Here is a 25,865-nt window from a genome sequence, read left to right as displayed (position 1 = left end):
TTATTTTGTCTGGATAAAAGTAAAAAAACAAAAACAAAAACTGCTGTCTACATACTTTACAGAATTAAAAAAAAAAATAATAAATATTTTCCTCATCTGTAAAATGCAAGACACAGTTCACAATACAGGTTTGTTAAATGTGTTCCTGTGCTGAATACAGTGCTGCATGTCTATAATTCCAGAGTCTTGAGAGGCCGAGGCAGGAGGATCATGAGTTCGAGGCCAGTCTCAGCATCTTACTGAGGCCCTAAGTAACTTAGTGAGACCCTGTCTCTAAATAAAACATAAAAAGGGCTGAGGATTTGACTCAGTAGTTAATCACCCTGGGTTCAATTCTTGGTACCAAAAAAAAAAAAAAAAAAAAAAGGGTTCCTAAGAGTACAGCGAGATGCTAAGGGGGGGGGGGAGGACTTAAGCAACAGTAAACTTAACTTTAAGCTAAGTATCTTTAAGATATACTATACAATATATTCTCTTTCCTCTAGGTGATAGACTACATGTTAGAGCCAGGTGCAGTGGTGCATCCTTATAATTCCAGTGACTCAGGAGGTGGATACAAGAGAACCACAAGTTTGAGGTCAGCCTCAGCAATTCAGTGAGATCCTTAGCAACTTAGCAACTCAGTCTCAAAATTTAAAAAAAAAGGGCTGGGGCTATGAGTCAGTGGTAGGGCCCATAAGCATGAGGCCATGGGTCTGAACCCCAGCACCGCGAAACAAACAAAAAATTTCCTCCTAGGTCTAAATTTGCACAGTTCTATATCATTTTTTTTGCGGTGCTGGGGATCGAACCCAGGGCCTTGTGCTTGCGAGGCGAGCACTCTACAAACTGAGCTATCTCCCCAGCCCTCATTTTTTTTAAAACTTAAGCACTGAACAAATATAATATCCTATTCCTTAACACTTGTTAGGTGGAGGTTCAATCCTACAATTGAAAAAACAAACTTGAAAAGAAAACTACAACCATTAAAAAAGTAAGTAAATTCAAAATACAATAATGGTATTCTTGTTGATTAAACTTACCATATGAATCCAATACAGGTTTGAGATCTTTGTACAGAGTAATAACATTGACCGTTTCACGTACAGTTAGGTCTCTGTATTTGTACTGAAAAACAAAAATCACAAAACAATTTAGTTCAAAACCAAGGCTTGTTATTTTATTCTAGATTAATATTCTTAAAATTCAATTTTCTTCATAGCATTTTTCTTAAAATTACATTTTTTTTGCCAATTATTAACATTAATTAAAGCCTTAAATAGGGTCTCAGTTGCTTTCCTTCCTGCCACCTATTTGAACCCTTTATTGAAACCACCCACCTCCATTTTAGCTTTTCTGTCCAATTTAAAAGGCCCCACCAAATCAAATCTTAGTCATTTTGAAGACCTAGCTTATATCTCTCTCTCCCTTTTCTTAATAAATTCCTTTCCAGACTTCCCTTTAGCTCATAATTATCTTTCTCCTTTTATTAAACCTTGTTCCATTCTTCTCCAGGAGAACCTGGCTTAGGCACTGCTGTCAGGAGATAAAGAGATCAGGGACTCTCATCTGATCACAGCACTCTGAAGCTCATCAAGTGACAAACTGTCTATGCACACAAAGATTTTATTCAGAGTTTAGTGCTTCTTTCTTAAAAAGGAGCAGTCATCTATTCCAAAACACAAATACTCCAAAACAAACTTAAAACAAGAATAGCCAGTTTGGTGGTCCATCTGTACTCCCAGTGACTGGGGCGGGGAGGGGGGGGAGGCGCAGAGAGGGGAAGTGTGGAGGCAGAAGGATCACAAGTTCAAGGTCAGCCTCAGCAACAGACTCTGTCTCAAAATAAAAAAATAAAAAGGGCTTGGGACGTAGCTCAGTGATAAAATGCCCCTGGATTTAATCTCCAGTACCAAAAACAAAAACAAAAAATAATCCTGACAAGTAACAGGTAAAGTAAGGAGAAGAAAACATAAAAAACAAAACAAAACAAAACAAAAAAAAGGAGAGGAAACCCAAATCATTCAATAAAAGAATTAGAATACAATCCAAAAATACACTGAGACTACTACAAAAAAGAATGATAGACAATGAGGGGGAAAATATTAGAAAAATTTAGGAATAAATCTAGTTCTACTCAAAGGCCTTTCTTGTCCTCCTTTGTACTTTAACACCAATTTTTCCATGGTATTGGTCCAGTCCTATTAGCATATAAACATGTTCTTATTTCTCCCATCTTAGTCACACGAGTCACTTTCCTAAACTCCCTAATAGTCACATCTCTCTCAGTTCCTCTTTATACAAAAACCAAACAAACAAGCAAACAAAAGCTCATATAAAGAAGGCTGGGGATGGAGCTCAGTGGTAGCGTTTCGCTACCACATAACAGGCCCTGGGTTTGATCCCCAGCACCACAAAACAAAACAAACTCATATAAGTAGCTGCCTACCTTTGCTGTCTTACATTGCCCTTTCCATGTTTTCTTTTAAAAACGTTCTATCGTGGAAAATTTCAAACAATCAACCAACAGCCAATCTCATTTGCTTATAACTCCATTCACTTTTCTCTCATTTTATTCTGATGCAAATCATATATAACATATCTTCTCACACATATTTTAAATCTTTAAAAGAATTTTAAAGTTATAATACTAGTATCACATTAAATAGTAATTCCTTAATGTTATCAAATATCCAGTATCATATTTAATTTTTTTCAAAAATATTTCAAATTAAGTCCACACATTGCAATTTAAAATCTTTTTGTCTTAAATTTACAGATTTTCTCATTCACCTTTTTTATAGATTTGAGATATAATTCACACAGTGTACACTTCAATAATTTTTAGTATATTAAAGTGATAAAATTTTACATCATTGCCATCAATTTTTACATTTTCATTATTCTTAAAGGAAACCAATATCCTCCAGAGACTGAGGTAGGAGGATTGCAAGTTTGAAGCCAGCCTAAGCAATTTAGCGAAGTCCTAAGCAATTAAGTGAGACCCTATCTCAAAATAAGGCCTGGGGATGTGGCTCAATGCTAAGGCTCTTTGGGTTCAATCCCCAATCCCAAACCAAACAAAATAACAAAAACCAAAAACCAAAATCCTCTAGCAATAACCTTTCATTCTGCTCACCCCCACTTCACCCCATATGACCAACCACTAATCTATTTTCTGTCTCTCTAGGTTTGCCTAGCCTGGATATTTCATATTAACAGAACCACAAGTTATCTCTAATTAATAACTTCTTCTACTTTCCATATTTTAGAGGTTCATCCATGTTGTATAGTGCACCAGTATGTCACTGTCATTCCTTTTAATTGGGAAATAATACTTATTATATGGATACACCACATTTTACTTATATACTGTTTAACTAATGAGCTTATCTCTATTTTGCAAGCCCCGCCCCCCAAACTTATTTGTTCAAGATACTTGTTCATTTGTCCTACAGAGGTTCCCATGGTTTGGAATTTGCTAATTGCACCCCTTTAGTATATTTTAATACACATGTTCCTGTGAATAAGTATCTGGATCCAGAAGCTATGATCTTCATGATTTTTATACATACATATTTTCTTCCCCTCTCTCTTCAGCAAGATCATTTCACAGATGATAATGCTTTTCCACTGGGAAGCACATTAGTATCTGGGTGTCCCTATGATGTTAATGACAACTGATGCTCAATGTCTACACCCATTCTTTACATACCCACTCCAATTCTGAACATTTTGTATCCAGTGAGAAGGGATCAGATTCTGGATGTATTTTAAAGGCAGAGCTAGCAGGATTTTCTGGGATTTGCTGTGGAAGTGAAGGAAGGGGATTCAAGGAACACTGAGTTTTTAGGCCTGAGAAGCAGAAGGGTATATATATATATATATTTTGCACCTACCACGTCACTGTAAAATTGCTCATCAAGGTCACCAACACCTACCACATAGTGTGCAATGGCCAATTCTGTCTTCATCTCACTTAACCTATTGGCAGTATCTGGCCAAGTTAACTCCTCCCTTTTTTTTGATGGTAGGGTGAGGTTGGGTAATGGGGATTAAGCTCAGAGGTGCTTAACTACTGGGCTATATTCGCAGACCTTAAAAAATTTTTTTTTTGTTTTAAGACAGGGTCTCAATAAGTTGCTGAGGCTGTCCTTGAACTTGTCACAGGGATTATAGGCATGTGCCACCATGCCCAGCTGATTCCTAACTCCCACGTTTAAAAAAATTTTTAGTTTGTAGATGGACACAATACCTTTATTTTATTTATTTTTATGTGGTGCTGAGGGCTCAAACCCAGTGCCTCACACATGCTAGCAAGTGCTCTACCACTGGGCTGCAACTACAGCCCTGATTCCTTCCTCTTAAAACATAACTTCCAGAGTACCAATCAATGCTTGTCCTCTCTGTGATGACTACTACTCAGTTTCTTTGCTGATTCTTTCTCTTTTCTCATCAATTAATATTATTAAGCCCCAGGGCTCAGTCCTTGGTCCTCTTCTCTATGTAAACTCACCCATTTGGTAGGCTCCCCCTTGTTTTTAAATAACATTTATATGTTGAAAACTTCCAGATTAAAAATTTCCAGTCTGAACCTCTTCCTTGAACTTCAAAAATGTATAGTAGTTGTTCACTTTTCAGTTTCAGTTACCTATGGTCAAACTTGGTCTGAAAACATCAAATGGAAAATTCCAAAGGTAAGCAATTGGTGAGTTTTAGATTGCATGTAGTTCTGAGTAGTGTGAATACTATAATAAAATCTCATGCTGTCCCACTCTATCCCAACCAGGAATTGAATCATCCCTTCTCCGAGCATATCCAAACTGTATATGCTATTTGTTAGTGGCATCTCAGTGATAAGATCAATTGTCCCAGTGCTTGTGTTCAAGTAAATCTTATTTTAATGATAACTCTTATTTTAATAATGGCTCCAAAGTGCACAAGCAATGATGCCAGCAATTTTATTGAGTATATTGCTATGATTGTTCTATTTTATTATTATTGATAACTTTAATGTGTCTAATTTATAAATTAAACTTTATAATAGATATGGATATACAGGAAAAAACACAAAATATACAGGGTTCAGTACTATCCAGTTTCAGGCATCTACTGTGGGTCTTGGAATGTATTCCCTGCAGAAAAAGGAGGGAGTACTGTATATCCAATTACTGGTTTAACATCTGCATTTAAAAAAATGAAAGTTATATGAAAGTCAAACTGACCAAAAATGATCTCTTTACCTTCCCCTCAAAGCAACTCTTTCTACATCTATACCCTTCCATTTGTTCAGGTCAAAAACCCTGATGTTATCCTTTGTGACTCTTTCCTTCACATCCACAGTAAATCAAAAAATCCTGCTAACATTACCTTCAAAACAGTTGAACAGTACTGTTAAGAGTTAAAACATGAATGGCTTGCCATCATGGTCCAACTAAATGTCAAATCCTTATAATGGCTTGCAAGGGCTTCCAAAATCTCCCAATCATTGAAATTCAATGTCTAAACCCATACTTTTCCTTTACTCTCTCATATAAAATTACAACCTATTCCCATTTTCAACACACTAGTACTCTCTTTCTCTTTCCTGGCTTACTTTTTTTTTTTCTTTTGTCTGGTACTGGGGATTGAACCTAGGGTCGCTTTACCACAGAGCCAATCCCCAGTATTTTGGGTTTTTTATTTTGAGACAGGGTGTCACTAAGCCAGGTAGGGTGCTACAGGCTAGCCTGCTTTACTTTCCTCTAAAACATATTATCAACTTCCAAAATACTATTTATTTATTTTTTGCCAGGTGCTTTAATTTTATTTTTTTATTGTAAACAAATGGGATACATGTTGTTTCTGTTTGTACATGGAGTAAAGGCATACCATTTGTGTAATCATAAATTTACATAGGGTAATGTTGTTTGATTCATTCTGTTATTTTTTCCCTTCCCCCCACCCCCCCAAAATACTATTTAATGTACTTTTTGTGTAGGAGAGATTCTCTATTTTGAAACTTTCTCTGTTTTTTTTTTTTTGGTACTGGGGAATTAAACCCGGGGTGCTTAACCACTGAGCTACGTTCCCAGCCCTTATTACATTTTATTTTGAATCAGGGTCTTGCTAAGCTGCTCAGGGCCTAAGCTTCTAAGGCTGGTTCTTGAACTTGCCATCCTCTCGCCTCATCCTCTCGCCTCAGCCTCCCGATAAACTTTCTCCTTAGAAGTTATTTGGTCTTCAATTAAGCACTGTGGGGTCAATTTCACAGGGGGAAAAAAAAAAAGTCTACTTTTTAAAAAGTCTTATTCATAATAGTGCGCTTTAACTATTGAAAACTGCTTAAACCGAGGATAACTGGTAAGAAAACAATTTTGCTTTGGCCAAAGTATCTAAGGCTAACCCACTGAACTGGGATGGCTCAACTCTACCACTTTACAGGTTATTCCAATTAGCTTTGGTAAATTACAACCTCCCGCCCCCAACAAAACAAAAAAACCATTCCACTCCAGTGTCAGGTACAATATTTGATGTGATTATCAAATTAAATCACGACTTTAAAATGCAAAATTCCTGTTTTAAAAAAGAAAAAAAATACACTAGTTGAGTTGTGAGGGCTGTAATTTAAGCTCACAATAAACAAATACGCTTCACGAGGTAGCGAAGGACTGGTATTTAAGACGTTGACTTAATTGAGTCAATTCTACGGATCTCCTGCGGGTCGGGTGTTGAGTTACGCGGCGAATACAAAACTACAAAGGCCACAGTCTCCGGGGGGGCCAGCGAGGGAAGGGCAGAATGACGGGTCTATAGGATCTCAGATCAGGAACTAAGCACGACCAACTCTTTTTGTTTATACAATTCAAAAGGAAAACTATACCGCCCGGAGACGGCTCCAAACTCTCCCAAAGAGCGAAGGACGGGCGGCAGGTGGCAGACGGCCTCTGCGCCTTTGTTGACGGTCGCCGCCCCCCATTTTTCCTACCCGGGTATGACATATTCCGAGGCCTCTGACGCCTCGGGGCTGGGGACCGCGAAAGCAGCGGAGGACCGTACTGGGGCTTCCAGCCAGCCTGGGAGGCTCGCTGGGCTGGGCTGGGCTGGGCTGGTCCGGGCCAGGCGCGGAAGGGAGTGGTGGGCGCGCGCGGAGCAGGAAGAGCTTCGCGGCCTCACCTTGGACACCATTTTCTTGAGCTGGCTCTCCGACACCGCCATGACGGCCGCCTAGCGACTCCGGTCCCCGCAGGCAGAGGGTCAGCCGCTCCGGGGCCGCCCCAGGCCGCCCCGCACAATCGCACTCCAAGTGGCCAGCCCCCCACCCCCCCGCCTCTAACAACAGGAAGTCAGCTCCGCCACAGCACTTCCGCTTCCGTTACATCACTTCCGAGGCCACGAGTTTGCAGTCAGTGTTGTACACCCTCTGCGGCCGAGTCCCGTTGTAGTGTGAGTTCACACTAACTCGCCCCTGGCTTTGCCGGAGTCGGCCGACCGAGTCCCCAAAATGAGGGCAAGTGTATTCCGAGTGTCGAGACTCTGGGTTGAGATAAGATTGGCAGGTATTTCAGTCACCCGTAGGCTTAGGAAGCAATTGCAGGGAGGGGAAGAAGTATGACCGGCTTCGAGTGAGCTCTTAACGACTGATTCATCAAGTGGGAGGGTACTGTACTGACAAATGTTGTGCTGCCGACTTGCCCTTGTGAGAATAGTAGGCAAGTACTCTTCTAGATTAGCCTTATTACTTTTTTTCTTCCAACTCTTAAGATGAGCTGCTTACATTAGGAGACGCCCAAGGTTTCTTTGATCACCAGGTGTTTTTGTCTTTTTAAAGCTTAGAAGCCTTACGTTCGCAACGGCAAAGTGTAGAAAGCCCTTGCTTTACAGAAAGCCAGATAATAATTTCTTCCTCAGGATGCCATTCCTAAATTTGTTTGCCAAGACACAATAATCCAGGCTGCATTCTACCTTGCTTTGTATTTGGCTACCAACCTATCTACCAAATACAAGTCCTTGGGGCAGGCTTATTTTCAGAGCTCCACCGTCTTGTGTAGTGCAAGAGTAGGTAGTGAACCCTGTGCAGTGGCGCAGGCCTGTAATCCCAGAGACTGGGAAGGCTGAAGCAGGAAGATCACAAGTTCAAGGCCAGCCTCAGAAACTTCGTGAGACCCTGTCTCAAGTAAATTAAAGGGGCTGAGGATGTAGCTTAGTGTAGACCACCCTTGGGTTTAATTCTCAGTACCTCATAGTAGGTATCAAATCTCTACTTCCATGGTGACTTTGTGTGTGTGTGTGTGTGTGTGTGTGGTGTTGGGTATTGAACCCAGGAACTTGTGCATGCTAGGCAAGCACTCTACCACTGAGCTACATCTCCAGGCCTTCTTATTTTGAGACAGGGTCTTGTTAAGTTACTTAGGCTTTCCTCTAAATTTCCATCCTCCTGCCTCAGCCTCCCCAGTAGCTGGCGTTACAGGTGTGTACCACTAGGCCTGGCTTGTTATGATGAATTATATTAGTCATTATTCCATATCATCACCAGTTTTACAAGCACAGTGTCAAAGTATTGTAAAATTTAGGTTTAATTATGTGAAATATACATTTGGATGATTTTAATATAGTGCTGATGAGAACAGGTTATGGTATTGATTCCCTTCTAAGCCGGCATCTAAGTGAAGGTCACAAACACAGAGTGGCCTAATTGAAAGTATGTGGAAATATTATAAATTGTCAACACAGACTCACAAAGCTATTTCAAGAGATATCATTATTCCTGAACCACCATAGATTAGCTCCAGTCAAACCAAAAGGTCAGTCTACCCTACTGCACCTGCTATTTTATGTTGCTTAAAAGTATGGTTTTCAAAATGTTCTTAGAGCCACAGCTTATTCAGAAGTACCTTCAATTAGAACAACAAAAAAAGTTTGTTCTTGTTCAAAAAGTTTCACTAAAAATAATTTTTAAAACTTTGAAAAAAGTTGATAAAATCCAATCTCATTTTAAGAGTCACTTAAATAATTAAATGTCCTGGATACTGTATGAATTATATGAAACAAATCTCAAAATCTGAATAAACTTCCTTTCATTTAGTAAATCAAGCATCACATGGTGAATTTAAAAATCAAACTTTATTCACTACTCTTAATATTTAAGGAACACAAATTGGAAAGTAATAATATATCTACTACAATATCAGAAAAGCATTTTAAATACAAGTCCCACTAAAATCAACAAGAAACATTGTGAATTATGGAAAAAACGAAAAAGTGAAGGTTAACAGAAAGAAGCACTGAATGTTAAATCACCAAATCATAATGAGGTGGTGGTTGGTGGTACTACTTCTTGACTTACATGTGGAACTTAACATAATCACTAATCCTCAACACTAAAGGGAACATCTGAAACAATTCTGTATTGTGGCCTTCTGGAGGGTAAGGACTATTGTTCATTTTGGAATATGCAGATTCTAACACAATATTTGGAACAACACTAGGTATTCTTTAAATGTCATGTTCCTTTTATAATTAATTTAGTGAATTCTTGGCAATTTATGAGATAATATTTTGCAGTTACCCTTGTTCAAGAATATATTAAAGAAAAACGAAAAAAATTAGAAATTACCAAATTTTTAATTAGTTATCACTTATTATAAAAGGCTAGTTAAAATAATACAAGATGTAGATCTTCAGTTTTACTTTACTATTTCATAAAAAGGACAGTAAGGATACATTGTTAGAATAAAACCAAAATAATCTAATGCTTATCTCTTCAAATATCCAAAGATTTTTGGTTTTTGTTTTGTTGTGCTAGGGATAGAATCCAGGGTCTTGTGTGTGCTAGGTAAATGCTCTACCATTCAGCTATATCCCCAGCCCAAATGTCCAAGATTTTTATCCAGTTAAAGCTGGTGGAAATCTTTCTGAGCATACTAAATAATTTTCTAATTTTTTATGGCTGAAATTCATTTTAATTATCCATTATTATACTAAGTGAGCATTAGATTGACTATTTCCTCTGTACAATGTGTCTACCCTTATAAACCATCTAGCTCCTATCTCCCTGTCCAGATTTGGATGTACCTATTACATTTACAAAACACTTTGGATTTCTTCACAATACTTATTACAGTTGGAATTGTACATATGTGGAATTTGATTATTGTGTTTCCCATACTAGGTTATAAGGATCAGGAATGCTCATATCTAGTCCCAGGCATATTCACCATTAGTGCCTGGTGTATAATGGACCCCAAATAAATACTAACTAGATGACTAAATAAATACCTACCTCAGTTCATGACTGCCTCTGCTATTTGCGGAGACCAGATCTAGGAAACCAGGGAATTAATCTTTCTAAAAGCTTTTGTTTTTTTAAAGTAAGCCCTAAGAGAATGAAATTAATTCTTTCCTAGTATTTAGGACCTTAACTTTAGGGTCTTGTGATGACTCTTTTGGCCATTAAGCCTTTACCCCATTAGTACCTTAAAAGTAGAGACTGTATGCTCCTTAAAAGTCATGTGATCTGGAGCACTAAATTTAAATTTCTCCTCTATAAAATGATGATAATAGTCCCTACCTTAGTGGGTTATTATGAGGATTTGATAAAATAATAAAGTGGTCATTACAATTCCTATTATATAGAGTGTTGATGTTAGCTGTTACTATTAGTTTTGTATCACAATAGTAATAATATGCTATCTTTAACACATGAAATTAATTAACCATTAATGAATGGTTAATTACCAAAATACATGTACTCTGAATTGTTTCTTCTGGAGTGGCTAACGTATTTGCTCAGAACCATCAGTTCATGCAGCCTCTATCCCTTAAGAACAATGGTTTTTATGAAATCCTCATATTTTGACTTTAAAAGAAACTGATTTTTACTCAATCTGTTTCTACCAAAATATTCATTTTCTTCCATGCTTCTAGTACTATTACAGTAAGTTATGACATGTAGGAGATCTTATATAGCCTAGAAAGAGGTTATAAAAATTTTCGGAAAGGAAATCTCCACTGGAAATTAAATTACACATACTTTTTCTTTATATATTAAAGTTTTTCACTTTACCTTTAAAATTAAAGTGCATATAAAATCATTTTCCAGTTCTTGTTAGCTAATGAATTTGAAGAAAGAAATGTTTTACCATTACCACCAACTGTATTTTGCAAAAGAACATCAACACCTTAAACTATGAATCTTTTGAATATGTACCCTGCACAGATTTTATAAACAAGGTCCCTTCTAGATCTTTTTAGATTATCATGTTTATTATAAACGTCAAAAAGTAATCTTTCTAAAATGAATTTTTTTCAGTATATTTCTAAAGTAATGTGCCTTGAGTTTGGGATACAATTTAAAATATTACACACTGAGATTAATGTTTTTCCCTGTTATAGATTTAAAGAACAATATTGATATGTAAGCACCCCGAAGGAAATTAGATTTTTTTCCCCTTCCTTGTCTAACTCCTTCAGGATTCAAATGACAAAACTAACCAAGAAACCATCTAACTTAACCAAGCAGTTTATAAGGATAGAAGACACAGACATACTCAAAATCTAATACATGTTGGCAAAATGAAATGACCTTTTCTTTCAGGTAACTGTGTTGAGAATCAAATTTTAACTGTTCTTGGAGACCCTGGATTGAGGATGCACTGCTTGGAGTTCTCAGTCACTGTGTCTTCCTTCACTGTGGTTTTGATGATTTCAGTTACTCCATTAGTTCCAAGGATGCAAGGTAAACTTAAAAACACTTCACTATTAATATCATAATATCCCTGAAATGAAAAGTATAGGGATTGTAATAGAGTTGGGTCACTTCAAAAAAAGGTATATCATAAAAATGTATGCTTCTTACTTTTTAGTTTCTTATTTTTCCAGTTAGTTTTTGTTTATTTTCTAAATTCAAGTTATTGTTTCAGAAAAAATTTGAGGGATGAGAGGAACTTGGTTAAAGACATCGTTTTTTTCAGGATATAAGCTAGCCACCTGTAATATGGTATCGGGCTGGGGGCTAAGAAAAAGATGGACAGAGGGGATTCCTTGGAGAGGGGCATACCATGGGATCTCGGTACAATACAGTAACCTTTTTAAGTTTTCTTTTCCGTATTGTATTTCCCTCCTGGTATTCTAAATCGTCAAGAAAGTCTGATAAAGCATTTGTGTTTCATTTTAGCTCTACCTTAGGGAATTTATGCTCTGGGTAAAAGCAGCAAAAGACAGACAATTGGAGAAGCAGACTGATGACTAGCTGAGACCATTGGCAAATCAGTCTGGGGTGATGTGGCTGGCTGACATAATAAATGACAACCAGAAGTTGTTTATGGAATATATAAACACTGCTTGGGGATTCCTCAAAATTACATGAGGGTGAGAGGACAACCTGGTAGAAATCCAGACTTTCCAGAACTAAGCAGATTAGGGCCTAGGCCTAGGCACTAAAGTGCCTCCCTCCACATTTTAAACTGAAAGTTGGTGACATTGAAGACACCTGCATTAGAGGGTAAACAGCGATTTGCTGGTTTTGTATTACTAACATGAAAGTTTAAAATATAAGACAATGAGAATAATAGTTACCTTTGCTAAAACTGATACAGAATGTACTTTCTTTTTATTGTTTACAATACTGTCGACCAGGTCAGCTATGGATAGTCCAACAGACCAGGATCTTTGACCTTTTACCCTTAACAGTTCCATGGCTCTAAGTTACAAACACAAACAAACAAACAAACAAAAAAAATGATCTCAGAAAATACACAATATATGCACCATGTAGTTTTACATTTTGTTTAAGACATTAACTAGGTATTTTTAAAATTTATTCTTATTGTTAACTAGGTATTTTATGCACAGAAGAGTTATACAGCAATGGTCTTAGGAAGGCTTTCAGATAATGGATGATTATTTAAGCTTTTCTTAAAATGTCGTATACATAGTTCACAGAGAGAAAATACAAATGCCCTAATAACATAAAAAGATGCTCCACCACCCTGAATATTTAGCTAATTAGGAATTAAAAACAATAAACATACCAGTTTTGCCTGTTACCACTGGCAAAGATTTAAAGTTTGATAACTAAATTTGAAGAAGCTATATACAGGAATTCCTATAACTACTGTTGAGGATATAAAGTGATCTAAGATTTTATAAAAATTTAGCAACGTCTGATCTAGAACTTCCTCTTCTGGAAATTATCCTATAGTAATATACTCAAATGTGTAAAGATATACACGTAAACATTTTTTTCTGTATTTGGATACAACTCATCAAAAAGAGAATTGGTTAAATAAATTACTACCAAATGTAGTATCCTATAGCTCTTATTCTTAAGGATAGGTAGTGGTACATGACTGTAATTCCATTGACTGGGAAGCTGAGGCAGGAGGAATTGCATATTTGAGGTCCGCTTCAGCAACTTAGCAAGACCCTGTCTCAAAATTTTAAAAAAATTTAAAAAAGGACTGAGAATGCTGCTCAGTGGTAAAGCACCCCAGGTTTAATCCCCAGTACCAAAAACCAAAAACACCCTAAAAGATTAGGTGCTGGATTTTCATGTACAATATGGAAAAACATCACAAATTTACTCATTATTTATTTTTTAGTTGTAGGTGGACACAGTACCTCTATTTTATTTTTATGTGGTGCTGAGGATCGAACCCAGGGCCCCACACTTGGTAGGCAAACATTCTACCACTGAGCCACACCCCAGCCCCACAAATTTATTTTGTAAAGTAAGTTTGCAAGGTAGTATAAATAGCATAAGTCTATTATAAAAATAAGAATATATTTGTAGACGCATTAAAAATAACTGGACACTAAAACTTCTCTGGAAGATAGATTTACCCCAACTTTTTACTTTCTAGTTTATAAATATCTGTAGTATTTGAAGTTTTATAATAAGCATATGTTCTTTTTGTTAAAAAAATAATATAAATTAAACAATCATTTAAATTATTCCTTTTAAAAGCTATAAGGAGGAGCTGGGCATGGTGGTGCACTTGTAACCCCAGCTACTTTGGAAGCTGAGGCAGGATGATCATAACTTTGAGGCCAGCCTCAGCAACATAGTGAGACTTTGTCTCAAAATAAAATAAATAAATAAATAAATAAAAAGGGCTGGAATGTAGCTTAATCGCAGTGTACCCCTACATTCAATCCCCAGTACCACAAAAATGATAAACAAACTGAAGGGAATATTGCTTAGTGGTAGTGTATATGCTTAGCCTGTTCGAGGCCCTGGGTTAATCCCCAGGACCACTAAGCAAATACAAAACAACTATAAATGTAAGATTACATAATAAAATTAGAATGAATTATATCACACTAGTCTTCTTAATAAGGAGGAAATTCCAGTTTCTGTTTTTGGTACCAGGTATTGAACTCGGGGCACTCAACCACGGAGCCACATCCCCAGCCCTATTTTATATTTTATTTAGAGACAGGGTCTCACTGAGTTGCTTAGGGCCTCACCATTGCTGAGGCTGGCTTTGAACTCATGATCCTCCTGTCTCAGCCTCCCAAGCTGCTGGGATTACAGGCATGTGCCACTGTGCCTCACTCTCTCTAGTCATTATATTCTAAAAAACATAAACTGAAAACTTAAAGGCTAAAATCCTTCCCAGTGCAGTGGTGCAGACCTGCAGTCCCAGCAACTTGGGAGGCTAAGGCAGGAAGATCACAAGTTTAAGACCAGCCTTGGCAACATAGTGAGACTGTGTCTCAAAATAAAAAAATAAAAAGGGTTGGGAATATAGCTCAGTCCTAAAGCACCTCTGGGTTCAATCTCTAGTACCACAGTACAACAAAACAAAACAAAACAAAAAACTAAAATCCCCCTGCCTGAAGGGAGGCTGTGAGGGTCAGGGGTGGAAAGTGGTCTGGTTGTTGGAAAGAGAAAAATATTAAAATTTTTAAAAAATTAAAAAGCAAAAAGTCAACACCACTTGGACTTAAGGAAAATTGTTATTATGTGATGGTATGAAAATATATAAAGTCCAACTTATGGAGCCCAACCCTCAGAAAGCCTCCAAACAAAAGTGAAAGATACAAGGACCCGTACATTATATTTTTTCCTCCTGAACATATTATTTATTAATATTTAGACTGATTTCCAAATGTATTTATGTATGATTAATAGACATAAATGTTTAAGTGATATTAACTCTTCTCTATTAAGGAAATTTTTAAAATCCTCAGTTGTTTAGATATGAGAGAAGTAAATCACTGTCTACAAATAAGGAATATGTTATACCCTTTAAATGTCAACTGGGTTATCTGGAAGAGTTTTGCAAGTTTGCAAAGCACTCTTAGATGTACCTTCAGATAAGAATCAAAGATTAAAAAAGAAAGAAACCAAAGACTATTAAATACTGTTCCATTATACTTTTGGGGGGTGGGGTGTCAGGAATTGAACCTAGAGATGTTTAAAACACTGAGCTACATCCCCACCCCTTTATATTTTTTATTTTGAGACAAGGTCTTACTAAGTTGCTTAGGGCCTTGCTAAGTTGCTGAGGCTAGCCTTGAATTTGTGATCCTCCTGCCTCAGTCTCCGAAGATCGCTGGGATTACCGGTGTGTTCCACCACACCATGCTTATGTTTTTGGATTTGTTCATACTAGCTAGTTTTGTGATAGACACTTGATAAGTACATGCTGTGTAAACAGTTATATTAGCTATGAAGTACATAATTTTTAGTTGGACAAGTACATATTTACACTGTGTTACCTGTTGGACAGCTGCACCTGAGAGCTGTGACTCATTACTTCTTGGCCACTCCACATGGGCACTAAAAATTAAATGAAGAATTAGTTATATTTTGCCAATTATTCTGTAAGGATTAAAGTATAATAAATGATCTTTTGCAGGAAAAATATCTGTATCAATTTTTTTGTGTGTGTGGTACTGGGGATTGAACCCAGGGCCTTGTACTTTGCAAGGCAAGCACTCTACCAACTGAGCTATATCCCAGCCCTGTGTATCAATCTTTTTAATACAAGCTTTTTTCCCTTCTGTCAATAGTTATTTTTCTGTTGATGGCATTGCATATGCTGTACCAATTGCTTGGGATGGAGAAAAGATTTTGAAATACAATTCCAAAAGCATGATCCCTAAAGTTTACTTGTAGTCGCTTTACCTCTTCTCTTTTACCACTATCAGTACTAAAGAGCTGTTTTGCTGTCTGAGTAGAAAGCATTGTTTCCTCAGCAGGCTGCATATAATAGACTCCTAGTGCTGCAAGCACTTGCCATTTATTCTGCTGGGAACTGCACTGAGACTAACTTCTTCCACCAGGTAAGAAATAATTTGGTAACCTTCTATTCTGGGGTAGAATTTCTACAGCTGTTAGAGTCAGGATATAGTTTTCCAGGAGTATCTTCTGGATTACTCACATCCTTTCACCACACTGTTTTTTTTTTTGTAAAACAATTAAAAAACTCAAAGCTATGCATACAAACTGAATTTTTCTTTAGTTTTTGTCTTGGTGCTGGGGCTCAAAACCAGGAACTTCAGCATGCTATGCAATGCTGTTCAACCACTGAGCTGTATCCCCAGACCTTCAAAATAAACTGGATATTTATAACATACATTAATATTAAGTTGAAATTGCCCGTAATGTTTTGAAATTGTCTCAATATTCATCTCTTTCTTATCTGGGTGAAGGTGTTTTTTGGTACAAATCTGTATTTGGATGGCAAAACAAAAGTATATTTAGCTGTATAAGAGTATCTTATGACACTGGAGATGTAGTTCAGTGGTAAAATTGCCTAGCATGTGTAAATCTCTGGATTCAATCCCTAGTATCACCAAACAACAACAACAACAACAACAAATCCCAAACAAACCAATATCTTATGTTTAAGATAGAAATATTCTAAACTGCATTAAAAATTACGTCATTTAAGCTGGGCACAGTGGTACATGCCTGTAATCCCAGCTATTCAGGAGGCTGAGGCAGGAGGACCAGAAGTTCAAGGCCAGCCTCTGCAACTTAGCAAGATCCTATCTCAAAAAAAAAAAAAAAAAAAAAAATTTTAAAAAAGAGGATGGGATGAATCTCAGTGGTAAAGCACCTCTGGGTTCAATCCTCAATATCATTATTAGGCCTATTTGGCCTATTAGTCATACATTAGCAACAAAGGACACTATATATGTATCCAGATGCCTCCCTTTCTCAAATTGATTATAAGGTTCCATGGTGTAGGGACCATGCATTTTTCTTTTCTGTCTTAAAACATATTCTTTACTAGATGGGGAGCAAACAGAAGATTAGATAGAACTAACCTTATATACAATTCATAATTATACTTGGTAACAAAGAAGAAAACATACTTGTAATAGTGAAGTTGAAAACATGAAAGAGTGGGACTGTAATCCCAGCAATTTGAGAGACTGAGGCAGGAGTATCTCAAGTTCAAGGCCAGCCTCAGCAATTTAGTGAGACTATCTGAATATCAAAAAAGGACTGGGGATGTGGCTCAATGGAAAAGCACCCCAGGTTCAATCCCCAGTACTGGGGGAACAAAAAGGCCTCAAATTTTTTAATGGAAAATGCCCACAGGATAGCTTTTTAAAAAATTACATATAATACCCACCCTGTACCCAGAGCAAATGATCTAATACTGTTCTGGGGTTTATCCCTTAGATTTCTAAAACACCAGGTGACAGGGCTATCTGAAGTCTGTATGTGATTTCAATATCACAGCTGAAAATAGCAGCTCCAAAACATCTCTTCTGCTAACCATCTATTTTGGTGTGAAGTAAGTAAATGACCTTTGGTTACAAAGGAATATCAGGATTATTCATTCATTCCAAAACACACTTACTGAGGCCATTCAAAGATTTAAGAGATTACAGTCTGATGGGTGTGAACAGGAAGGTAATGATAGCAAGCATAAAATGTAATACACAAGGACAACACAGTATATTATGTTATAACACAATTATGAACTAACTTAAACTGTGAGTGGTTCTTGGCAGAAGTGGCACTCAAACCCAGTACTGAGGAGTTAGGAAATAGCCAAAGGACTCAGATGTTCAGGGCAAGGAAGCAGCAGATGCAAAGGCAAGGAGGCATGAGCTTGCACAAACCATTCAGGACTGCAAGCTATCCTGGCACAGAATGCCTGGCAGAGTGGCTGAAGAGGAGAATGAGGACAGAAGCAAGAAATAGATCCCAAAGGTCTCATAAGCCTTGTGATCCCTCCCAAGACTGTAGCTATCATTTGTTTCTGATAAACCTGGAAGGATAATTTTAATTTACTTTATACAACTTGTATTCTTTTTCTTTTTTGGTACTGGAGATTTAAACCAGGAGCATTCTACCATCGAGCTACATCCCCATCTCTTTTTGTTTTGGCTTTTGAGACAGGGTCTTGTTAAGTTGCCAAAGCTGACTTTGAACTTGAGATCCCTAAGCCTCCTAAATTTCTGTGGTGTGCACCACCATACCTGGCTACTGCTTCTATTCTTAAATTGCTTCCAAATCCTAATGTTGTTTACTTCAAAGCATAGTTTTATGTGTCCTTTTGCCAATTTTCTATTCATCACCATCTTGATAATCCTACAACTACAGTTTTCTGAGTGTTTACTCTGTGCCAGATACTGTAATAAAGCTTTAAATGAATTATCTAATTAAGGAGAGCAAGAAGAACAGCTCTGAAATCAGAGCTATTCACATCTCAGTTCTGCTCTTGCTAGATATGTAACCTCAGGCAAATTATCCTCACAGTCCTCCTGTTTCCTCAGCTATAAATTTGGAAACCACCTTCTCTTTCATAGGGTGTTTGTAAAATTTAAATGAGATACAGAGGACATGTATGCAAAGCATTAATTATACACAGTAATTAATAATTAGAAACTACATCAAATCATTACTATGATGGTGTCATTTATGCAAAAATATAACTAGTCGGTATCTTCACATGAAGCCAGCAGAGGGAGCCTCCATCTATTTCTGGCTTCAGGACCAAGTAAGTATATTCATCTATGGAATAACTGATTCTGAAGCAACAGGAGAAGGACCGATATAAGTAACCTGAGGTTGGGGGTGTACCTCAGTGGTAGAGTGCTTGTCTAGCATGTGTGAAGTCCTGGATTCTATTCCTAGTACCATAAAAAGCAAAAAACAAAACCCCAAATAGTGGTCTCATATTATCTCTAGATGGCAAGCATGGAAAATAGACTAGGAAAAAGTACGTAAGTAGGTAGCTTCTGTGGTACTGGCAATGTCATAACTAAGTATAGATTGATCAGTATTCTATTATTATGTTTTAAAACTTGTATGCATTATATTTGCCAAATGTTACATAACACTCTATTTAAGTAATCCCAGTTCATCTGCACTTATAATCCTCTATTTCTACTTCCCATTTAAGACCTCAAAACAGAATTACCATACCCTTTCCTTGTGCTTTCATCCTCTTTCATAGAAAGTCAATACTGCCTTCTAATCATTTCCTGTATTAGACCACAAGCTTCCTAAAGACAGGGTCAGGTTTTTACATGTCTATTTAGTTCTAGAAGCAGTCAGCACAGTGCCCTTAGACAAAGCAGATGTTCAATAGATGTTCTGAAAATAAATTCCTACATTTGGGATAAAAGATCATTTAATCAAGTATGAACTGCCTTTTAGGTAGGTTTAAAATTTTTCCTGTTGAAGAGCTTACAATTAAAATCTACTGTTTTTCCTTCCTTTACCCAGATATACTGTGTGAGGTGAAGGGGCATGTTTATTAATCCTTTATTTTCCCTTTGTGATTTGAGAAATTAACAGACATATTTTGAAATGTTCTTATTCATTCATTATTTATTATACATTGACTATTCCTCAAAATCTAATTTATTGGGATTAGTTAAGCAAATTATGTTTCTTATAGTTAAAAAGTACAAATGCGGGGCCTGGGGAGATAGCTTAGTTGCTTGCCCTTACAAGCACAGGACCCTGGGTTTGATCCCCAGCACCGCAAAAAAAAAAAAAAAAAAAAAAAAAAAAGAATAAAAAGTAAAAAGTACAAATGCAATCATTTCCCTATAATATGAATAAGTGAAAGGGTAAAGTAGAGAATGACTCAGGATGTCAATTTCACATGTTTTTCCATGTAAAGAATATTTATTTGTGGAAGAGTGTACAGGAAATTGTAATGTGATTGCCCACAGGGAGAGAGACCAAATGTCTGGTGTAGAAGGAAGACTTATTTTTTCATTGTATATCTTTTGTGTTGTTAGTTTTTTCAGTGTGAATGCACAACTTTTTCAACTAAAAACAGCTTAATTAATACACACTTTCTCTGGGGCACAGGGCACATGCCTGAAATCCAGCAATTTGGGAGGCTGAGAACAGGAGATTGCAAGTTTGAGACCAGCCTCAGAAATTTCGTGAGGTCCTAAGCAATTAGTGAGACCCTGGGGTGAAAATAAAAAGGCCTGGGGATGTGGTTCAGTGATTAAGTGCCCCATGAGTTCAATGCCTGTACCAAAAACCAAAACCAAACAAAACACCACCAAACACATAGACTTTCAATAAGAGAAGGTACAACACACACAAAACACACTGAGTAGAAGACAAACAAACAGTACAAAAGAAAAACATCATGAGACAATATGGTCAGTAACCATGTAGATGGCAATAGCTTTTGGCTCAAGGAGTGGAGAAATCACTGTAGAGGTGATATAATAGGAAAACTTCATCATCTAATTGGGGCTTGACTTAGACCTTGAAGGATGAGATTTGAAGTATTGGCAAGAGGGAGATAGGATACATAAAGGCAAATCCAGCATGGTTGAAGCAAAGCTTTGAGGTAGCCTAGAAGTCATAAGACCTGGATTTCAGATCGTGACCCTAAAAGCTGTAGGTTCCTGATAGATCACTTTTAAAACCATCCCTACATGCATTGCTTGGTCCCTATAAACAAAATGAAACAGATGATCTCTTGGTCCCTTCCACTTTTTAATAATATGGCTACCTATATAAGTATAATTGGGAAAGAACAGTAAGGCTATATTTGGGCTCCCTGTGTGTCAAGCAAAGGAACTTGTTTGTCTAGAGGAAACCCTGAAAGTTTTGAAAATAGGAATATGTTTAGGAAGCCTTAATTAATATGTGAGAGCATATACTAAATGCTATGTAAGTTTTGACTAATGGCATTAATTTCACATCACTTATTAGGTTAGAGGATAAGGTGCAGGACTAACTGAGAGATTTACAGAATAAACAATGATGATGACATGGACTCGAATGTCGATGTTAGTGTGTAAAATTTAGGGTCTTGGGGTTGTTTGAATCCCCATACATCAATTACTCAATACATCTACTCCCAAGTTCTCACTTGCTATCCTTTTCGAAGGAGTCCTGTTGATTAGTAGTTAGTGTCAGGAAGCACTCTGGAGCCTGAAAATTAACCATCCTGTCCTTCCTCCCTACCCCTTTCTTCCTTTCCTTCCCTTCTCTTTATTCCCATTCTTTCCCTTTCTTTTGTTATTTATTTATTTTTTGGGTGTGGTATTTGGAATGGAACCTGGGGCCTCATGTATGCATTCTATCACTGAGCTACATCCCCAGCTCCAAAAAGCATTTCTGTTCAATCACACTGTCAGACTTTTTTTAAAAAAAGGTTTATTCTATAGCCTGATTCATTCTAGCACTGAACTTCTAGGTAGCCAGTGCAGATTATACAGGTTAAAGATACTTGCTGGACAAAGTGGTGCCTGTCTGTAATCCCAGTGGTTTGGGAGGCTAAGGCAGGAGGATTATGAGTTCAAAGCCAGCCTCAGCAAAAGCAAGGTACTAAGTAACGCAGTGAGACTCTGTCTCTATTTTAAAAAATAAATAGGGTTAAGGATGTGCTCAGGGGTTGAGTGCCCTTGAGTTCAATTTTCAGTACCAACCCCTCAGAAAAAGATGCTGCTATATTTTATTTAAATTTTTTCTTTAAAATTATATAAATCTGCTGGGTGAGGTAGCTCAGTGTTGTAGAGTGCTTGCCCTCGCATGCACAAGGGCCCTGGGTTCAATCCCCAGCACCACAAAAAGGAGGGGGAAGAACAAAAAAAGAAAGAAACAAACAAACAAAAATTATATAAATCCTTCATATCCAAAATGATTAAATGAAGAAGTATGTTTTTATTTTTAAAAGTTACCTCTAACCTAGCTATCACCCCTGTCAGTATTGTTATTTGTTTTTAATGGTATCAAAGCAGATACAAAGCTTTATATTCCAAGAAAATAGTTTTGAGAATAAAACAATTTGCTTTATGGCACCATGGTTCAATATTTAACTTTAACATACATGTTTTTTCTCCAGTTCTTTAAATTACTGCCTCCCCACAGAAGAAAGGTTATTTTCTATGCCCTGCTCTACCCACAACACTTCTGTGTTAGACAGAGTACCCTTTCAACATTTCATTCTCATGGTTTCCCTATGCCTGAGATTCACTTTCCAATTCAGAAATCTCCAAAATGTGATTTCAGCCAGGCTGATCTGGTTGAAACCCTTTGCAATAACTAGTCCAGATGTTTTTTATCCCACCAACATGCCATACTTTATGTGCCTTTGCCTATAAGAAGAAGATTTAAATTTAGGAAATGTAAGTAGGATTGAAGGTTGGGATGAATGATGAAGAAGGGTTTTATAAATGCTTTATATACATTTAAATGTATTTTTTCTGGAAATTAAACTTTTAAATTAGTCCTGGGACTCTGAAATACAATAAAAGAAATTATAAAACCTGACTAACAGATCTTTCCTAATCTTACACTTAAGGAAAAGTAATTATAAGGACAATGACACATGTGAAGAATCTATTTACGATACTGGGCCCAATATGCAGAGGCATTCAAATGTGAAACAAGCCAAAAAAGCTCCACGATTCCAAAGTCCCCAGATGTATCCAAATGCCATGACCACTGGTGATTTCTCAGTGTAACTAATAAAAATATATTTCTTACCTTTGTCTTCTCCCTGCTCACCAATAAACCCAAACTTCTTTGCCTGAAGTCCTGTACTTCAAAATATTTGTAATAATATATTGTAATCTCTTGTGAATCCAGATTACATCCAATTCCAATTACTCTATTTGCAGGAAATGTACTCAGTTTCCATGCACACACACGTCCATGATTTCCACTAAATTTTACATACAAGGCGAAAATATAAAGATTTTTAAAGTATACCTTTTAAGTCTAGTTCACAAATAAAATATTTATTACTGTAATAACTAAGGTATATTAGAGCTCCTATTATTCTAGGTCCTAAATGCAGTGAGGCATAATATATTTTTTCTAAGTACCTAACCAGGTTTCAAAAGGATTTTACATAACTTGTTCTTATATATCAATTGTTAGGGGTGGCACTATAGATAATTTCCTAGAATAGTTAGGCAAGGAAGATAAAAACTGGATATAGAAAGCTAGAAAGCTAATCATTTCATTTAATAAAATTCTTTTACATCTATCTTAAACTGAGTTTTTGTTTTTAAATGAAATATCAATTCAAACACTACTACTATGCAGTATAGTATTTTGAACAAAAACACAAGTACTTTTTCATCCATGCCAAAAAGATGTCAGAAATCAAGACACCGTGACCCTCACTATCTGCGATAGAAAAAACAAGTGAAATACACACGATAAACCTTGTATTGGGAACATTTTAAAGTCTGTTCACCAATTTGAGTTCAATACCACATAACTCTTTGAAAATATTTCTTTTTTAAGTAAAACACTTTCAAAACAATTAATAAACTACAAAAAGTTAAAAACGAACTCTGACATGTTACTAACATTTTATAGTGCTTCAGAGTTAATAATGTATCTTGCTCATAAGTCACTGCATTTTCGTGGGGCAAAGGCGGGAAGTTAACCATTTTCTCACTAAGGAAGATATGGTTAACAATAGGAACATAATACCACACTTCGTAAAAAATTGTTAAGTTGTAATCTTATTAGTGATAATCATAACAAGCAACTGACAGGATGTAGAAATACTGTATTGTTAATTGTAAGAGCTATTTACCTGGTTGAGATGCAACGAGTAGGACACCATGTTGACTATAATGTCCCAGAGCAGGGACTAGGGCTCTGAACATATCTACATTGCTCTGCACAACATCAACATAAGACTCAGAACTACCCAAAGAGTTGACTGTGAAGATCACCACCTTGGAATGAGCAGAGGCAGACAAATCTAATAAATAAAAAGAAACAGTCTAAGCTGAAGATAAAGGCTTTAATTCAGTTCTAGTTCATGATAAGAAAGGTTTTTCTTTTCTACAAATACAGAACTTTTAGGCATTGATCTGCCCCCAGTTCAATCCTGTAGGAAGTGTACAAAATGCTGCGGGTTAAGAGAGTATATCCCAAGGCAGGAGGACAACAATAAGGATAAACAAAATTATAGGACCTAGAACCTTCACACAGACTGAGTTTTCTATGCAATTCACAAAATTTTAAGGAAAAATGAATAATATGCTACAGATAAAATGAAATTATAATCAGTTACCTCACTGGCTTCTAAACAGCTTAGAAGTCTTAAAATTCCTTGAAAGTGAGTCAGAGGCAATCTGGGAGGACTCTAGGCCACTTTTTTTGGCCTCTCTGAGTACAGTGGTGCTGCTTTTATCTGTTTAATTTATTAAGGATTCTACTCCAGAGACCCAAAAATCTGGTCTAAAAATCTCTAAATTAAAATACCTTGATTCTTTTTTTTTTTCTCAGTTCTGTGAATTAAATCCAGGGATGCTTTACCACTGAATTATATCCCCCCAGCCCTTTTAAAAAGTTTTTATTTATCCATTAATCCATCCATCCATCTGTCCATCCATTTATCCACTACTGGGGATTAAACCCAGGGCCTCATACTGTGCTAGACCTCATGCTGAGCTATATCCCAACCCTTTATTTTTCACTCTGAGACAGTATCTTGGTAAGCTGCTAAGGCAGGCCTCTAACTTATGATCCTCCTAACTTAGCCTCCAGAGTAGCTGAGATTACAGATGTGCATCACTGCATCTGACTTTGGTTAATTTTTAACTTTTTTTTAATACTTAAGTCCAGGACCTACAGGTAAGCAACAGTTATGACTTGGGAAAAAGCTGGCCTATGGAGTTCCTTCCTCTAATCCTCAAACACAAATATGCTATTTTACAACTATATTTTCTACCCCACTGTGTGTTTTACATTGAGTATATGCCACAACAGTGGCCCAGTTGTACTAGTGTCAGAAACAACAGAAAAATAATACAGTAACTAGAAAGGAAGCAGTCTAGTCAACATTTGTAAATGAATATTAGCATCCAGGGGATAGTAGTTTCCAGAATTACCACATCTATTTCCTACTACTCCAACACTTGACATGGTTCTGTTGGAGTAGAGGATTCAACACTTGACATGGTTGTGTTGAAAGATCATCCTTCCTCTTGGGGGCCATAGGCATGGCATGTCTCCATGTGCAGTTGCTTTTAATACTAATAATTAATATATCCTTAGATTCAGATTATAGAGAATACTGGGGAGATTTCATGGTGCTGGGACACAAAATAACATAAATAAAGTTTAATATTAATACTTAGATGAAATTATAAATAAGCAATTATGATTTGCTCAAATTTGTAAGGAGCCTCTGATTTCTTTAGTATACAAATTCTCTAAAAGTTATATATAGGTATATGAGAATGTAATCCTTTGAGCTTTGATGTGGTGTTTGGTCTTCATTGCTTTCTTAGTGTTTATGATTAAGTTTAAGGATATTTTTCCCACTTAATAAAAATAAATAGGTTAATTATAAGTACAATTTGTATTCTTCCTATGTCTAGTTTTTAAAGATCAAAATAGAGTTTAGTCTGCCATTGAGTACATGAAATAGAATAAATATTAACTATAAGCTGATTCCTCTATTCTCTGTTAGTGATAA

The 25,865-nt window shown here is 36.6% G+C and overlaps 3 protein-coding genes across 11 annotated transcripts in view; 1 reads left to right on the top strand and 2 right to left on the bottom strand.

Annotated features, from left to right (window-relative positions):
- Positions 1 to 7,280, bottom strand: part of Tsg101 (tumor susceptibility 101) — a 46,975-nt gene extending 39,695 nt beyond the window's left edge. The window contains exons 1-2 of the mRNA XM_047519008.1: positions 7,135 to 7,280; positions 1,023 to 1,107 (exon numbers count right to left, since the gene is read on the bottom strand). Of these exons, the coding sequence (XP_047374964.1) occupies positions 1,023 to 1,107; positions 7,135 to 7,176 (127 nt within the window). The 5' untranslated portion in view covers positions 7,177 to 7,280. The remainder of the gene's footprint in view (positions 1 to 1,022; positions 1,108 to 7,134) is intronic.
- Positions 7,281 to 7,369: 89 nt separating this feature from the next.
- Positions 7,370 to 25,865, top strand: part of Misfa (mitochondrial sheath formation associated) — a 104,674-nt gene continuing 86,178 nt past the window's right edge. For all 9 annotated transcript variants that reach the window (XR_007104032.1, XR_007104031.1, XR_007104028.1 and 6 more), the window contains exons 1-2: positions 7,370 to 7,517; positions 11,555 to 11,695. The gene's annotated coding sequence lies outside the window, so the exon portion shown is untranslated. The remainder of the gene's footprint in view (positions 7,518 to 11,554; positions 11,696 to 25,865) is intronic.
- Uevld (UEV and lactate/malate dehyrogenase domains) overlaps positions 9,063 to 25,865 on the bottom strand; it is a 59,945-nt gene continuing 43,142 nt past the window's right edge. Inside the window, 9 exon segments of the mRNA XM_053743277.1 lie at positions 9,063 to 11,621; positions 11,623 to 11,735; positions 12,535 to 12,658; positions 15,685 to 15,745; positions 22,904 to 22,928; positions 22,930 to 22,992; positions 22,994 to 23,068; positions 23,071 to 23,081; positions 23,970 to 24,140. Coding sequence (XP_053599252.1) covers positions 11,468 to 11,621; positions 11,623 to 11,735; positions 12,535 to 12,658; positions 15,685 to 15,745; positions 22,904 to 22,928; positions 22,930 to 22,992; positions 22,994 to 23,068; positions 23,071 to 23,081; positions 23,970 to 24,140 — 797 coding nt within the window. The 3' untranslated portion in view covers positions 9,063 to 11,467.

This window comes from Sciurus carolinensis, chromosome 11, assembly GCF_902686445.1.
Source record: "Sciurus carolinensis chromosome 11, mSciCar1.2, whole genome shotgun sequence".
Lineage (NCBI taxonomy): Eukaryota > Metazoa > Chordata > Mammalia > Rodentia > Sciuridae > Sciurus > Sciurus carolinensis.
This window is presented reverse-complemented; position numbering and strand designations above follow the sequence as displayed.